General features: G+C 39.1%; 1 protein-coding gene across 1 annotated transcript in view; it reads left to right on the top strand.

Moving 5' to 3' along the window:
• Positions 1-2,775, top strand: part of LOC107297987 (zinc finger protein RFP) — a gene marked incomplete in the record, with an annotated part of 60,679 nt that overhangs the window by 42,041 nt on the left and 15,863 nt on the right. The window contains 1 exon segment of the mRNA XM_029286430.1: positions 902-1,122. Coding sequence (XP_029142263.1) covers positions 902-1,122 — 221 coding nt within the window.

Genomic DNA, 2,775 nt, shown 5'->3' with positions numbered 1-2,775 from the left:
ATGTTAGGGCACAGAACGTATTCTTAACCTGGGGACTGTGTTCTGGACCAGTTATGTACTCATCTGATCACAGTATATACTTGAGAATTGTGTTATTGTGTTAGCATTTATAAGGTTAATGATGTATTATTGAATGAACTGTATGTTAGAATGTTTGGCATTTATAGGGTTAAGCGCTGTCCCCTTAAGAGATGGCTTAAGGGTAATGTAGTTTTAGCTGTTCAGTGAATCCTATGTTAAGTCAGTGGGAGGGGCTACTAAGTTCATCACAGGATATCCGGCTACGTGCCAGTTTGGAATGTCTTTGTCTGAGATGAGCATGGGACAGACCCTGTCTTATTTCACACTAGAAGTTGATATGGAGAGATTATTGTTTCTACCGATGTAAATGGGCAAATGTTCAGCTTCTGGACGCATCTTCAGGAATGTAAGTTTCTGTTAAGGATTCCCGGATTAAATATTTGTTTAAAACCATTTCGTTGAGTTAACTGCCTGATCTTGAGTGAGAAAGCATCTTAATTCAGGTTCCGGAACAGACTGTATCTTTGACTGGGATGTCACCATTGGCTGAATGAGTCACAGTTGGGTTAAGGGCACCTATCACATGAGCCATGTTTTATAAAGTGGGTTTGGTTTGCATATAAATTAAGGGAGGCCATATTTCATCTTATTGAAACAAATGTGAAATCATTTTTTGTTTTGTTTTTAGAAACCTTTCCCCCTGTGCTTGTTGATGTCAAAATGTTTTTTTTTTCTCCCTGAGAAATTCTCTCATCTCATTTCAGGACTCTTCAGGGAATCTGTTTAAATATTATAATAATAAAAATAAATATAATTAAGTAAAAATAAAACATAACTATTCCTTTTGCTTTTTCTGTCTTCTTGTTCTAGGACCTCATCAAAAAAGAGAAAAAAAATGTAGTGGCTGAATTCAGAGAACTACAACTCTGGTTAGAAGGACAGGAGAAGCTTCTGTTGGCTAGAATGGAAGAAACGGAGAAGGAGATTATGGCAATAAAGGAGAAAGTTTTGGCCAAGCACACGGAGGATCTGTGCTCTCTTGACGATCTCATCCAGGAGATAGAGGAGAAGCATCAGCAGCCAGCCAGCAAACTCTTACAGGTCAGGCAGGAAGTTGAGATCATAGAATCACAGGCCTGGAAGGGACCTTGGAGGTCTTCTAGTCCAATCCTCTAGCCAAGGCAGGAGTCCTTATACTGTCCCAAATAAATGGTTTGCCAATCTATTATTGGAAGCCTCCAGTGATGGAGCAGCCACAACTTGGGGAGGCAGGCTGTTCCAATGATTAATTGTTCTCACTGTCAGGAAATTCTTCCTTATTTCTAGGTTGGATTTCATTCTGATGAGCTTCCACCCCTTGCTTCTTGTCTTGCCCTCAGGTGCTACAGAGAGTAAATCGATGCCCTTTCCCCTATNAAACTTTTTTCTGTTGTTGATTTGGTGCATATAATCCAACAATCAGACATTTTTTCCCATTCAACAGTATATCAATAAAAACATATCTTCCTTCCAAGTCAGATTCAATCAAATTAGGCGACAACTCACTCTTGACATAAATAACTACCCCACCTCTCTTCTGAGGTGCGGGCGTTATAAACTGTAAACCCAATCGCGGATTAAACAAAAGTTTTTGATCCTTTGCTGTAATGTGAGTTTCTTGCAAACAAACAACATCATTTTTATGTTGTTTCAAATAATAAAATATTTTCTTCCTTTTCTGTGGAGAATTCAAACCATTAACATTCCATGTCAGGAACTTTGCCATCCTTGGTGACAGCGAGCCTCTGGAACACTCCTTGAAGATCAGCCATCACTGATCTCTTCGGTCTCGCTCCCCCCACTGGCTCTGAAATTACTTGCTGTGTTATAGGTGTCACTTCCAATTGTTGTTGCTCTCTCTCTTTGCGTCTATGGGCTGCACGAGTCATCCTCTGTGATTTTGGATCTCCTTTCATTTCCATAGATTGCTGCTTGGCATGGCCTTGTTCTTGTAAATCTTTACTTATTGATGATGATGTGGCTCCTTCTACAATTTTATCTTCTCTGATTCCTTCCTTCCTGGAGTCTAAAGGTGGTAGTGAACCCACTTTCAATGTAAAAATATAAAAATCCCTTGCCTTTGCGACAGTATTAAGCCGATAGCAGGTTCCCACATAAATAACCGTTATCCCAATAGGTATCTCCCATCTAAATTGGATTTGTCGCTTCTTCAGTTCTTCAGCCAGGAAGGCAAAATCTTTCCTTCTTCTAAGTATTTTAGATGGTATCTCCTTCAAAATTATAACATCTTGGCCTAGTAGTTGAAATTTTTGATTGTAGAAAGCTTGAATAATTTGATTACGAATAGACTTCCTCGAAAAATAAATGACCACATCTCTTGGAAGATTCCTCTGTCTTGCAACCCATGAATTGACTCTGAAATTTTTTTCCACATCTCTCATCATTTCTTCAGGTTGGCAGGACAAGACCCCAGCCAGGTCCACTGCAATTTCCTCCAATTTCTCTTGAGCATTTTCTTTCAGCCCTCTTATTCTCACTGCATATTCCATTTCTTTAAATTGTGACATAATAACTTCATTTTGAATCAAATCCACATTCTCCTCCACTTTTTCCATTCTAATATCCAAACACCCCAGATTTTCTTCCACCTCATCCACCCTTCCTTCAATACGTTCTGCATGCCCAGCCAAAACTTGAAATGCTAACAGTATATCATCTCTCATCTCTACATTCTTCTCTTCAAACTTCTTTTCA

Source organism: Protobothrops mucrosquamatus, unplaced genomic scaffold (assembly GCF_001527695.2).
Source record: "Protobothrops mucrosquamatus isolate PMUCROS unplaced genomic scaffold, P.Mucros_1.0 scaffold3637, whole genome shotgun sequence".
NCBI classification, from domain to species: Eukaryota; Metazoa; Chordata; class Lepidosauria; order Squamata; family Viperidae; genus Protobothrops; species Protobothrops mucrosquamatus.
Note: the sequence above shows the minus strand (reverse complement) of the source record. Positions and strands in the feature narration are given on the sequence as shown.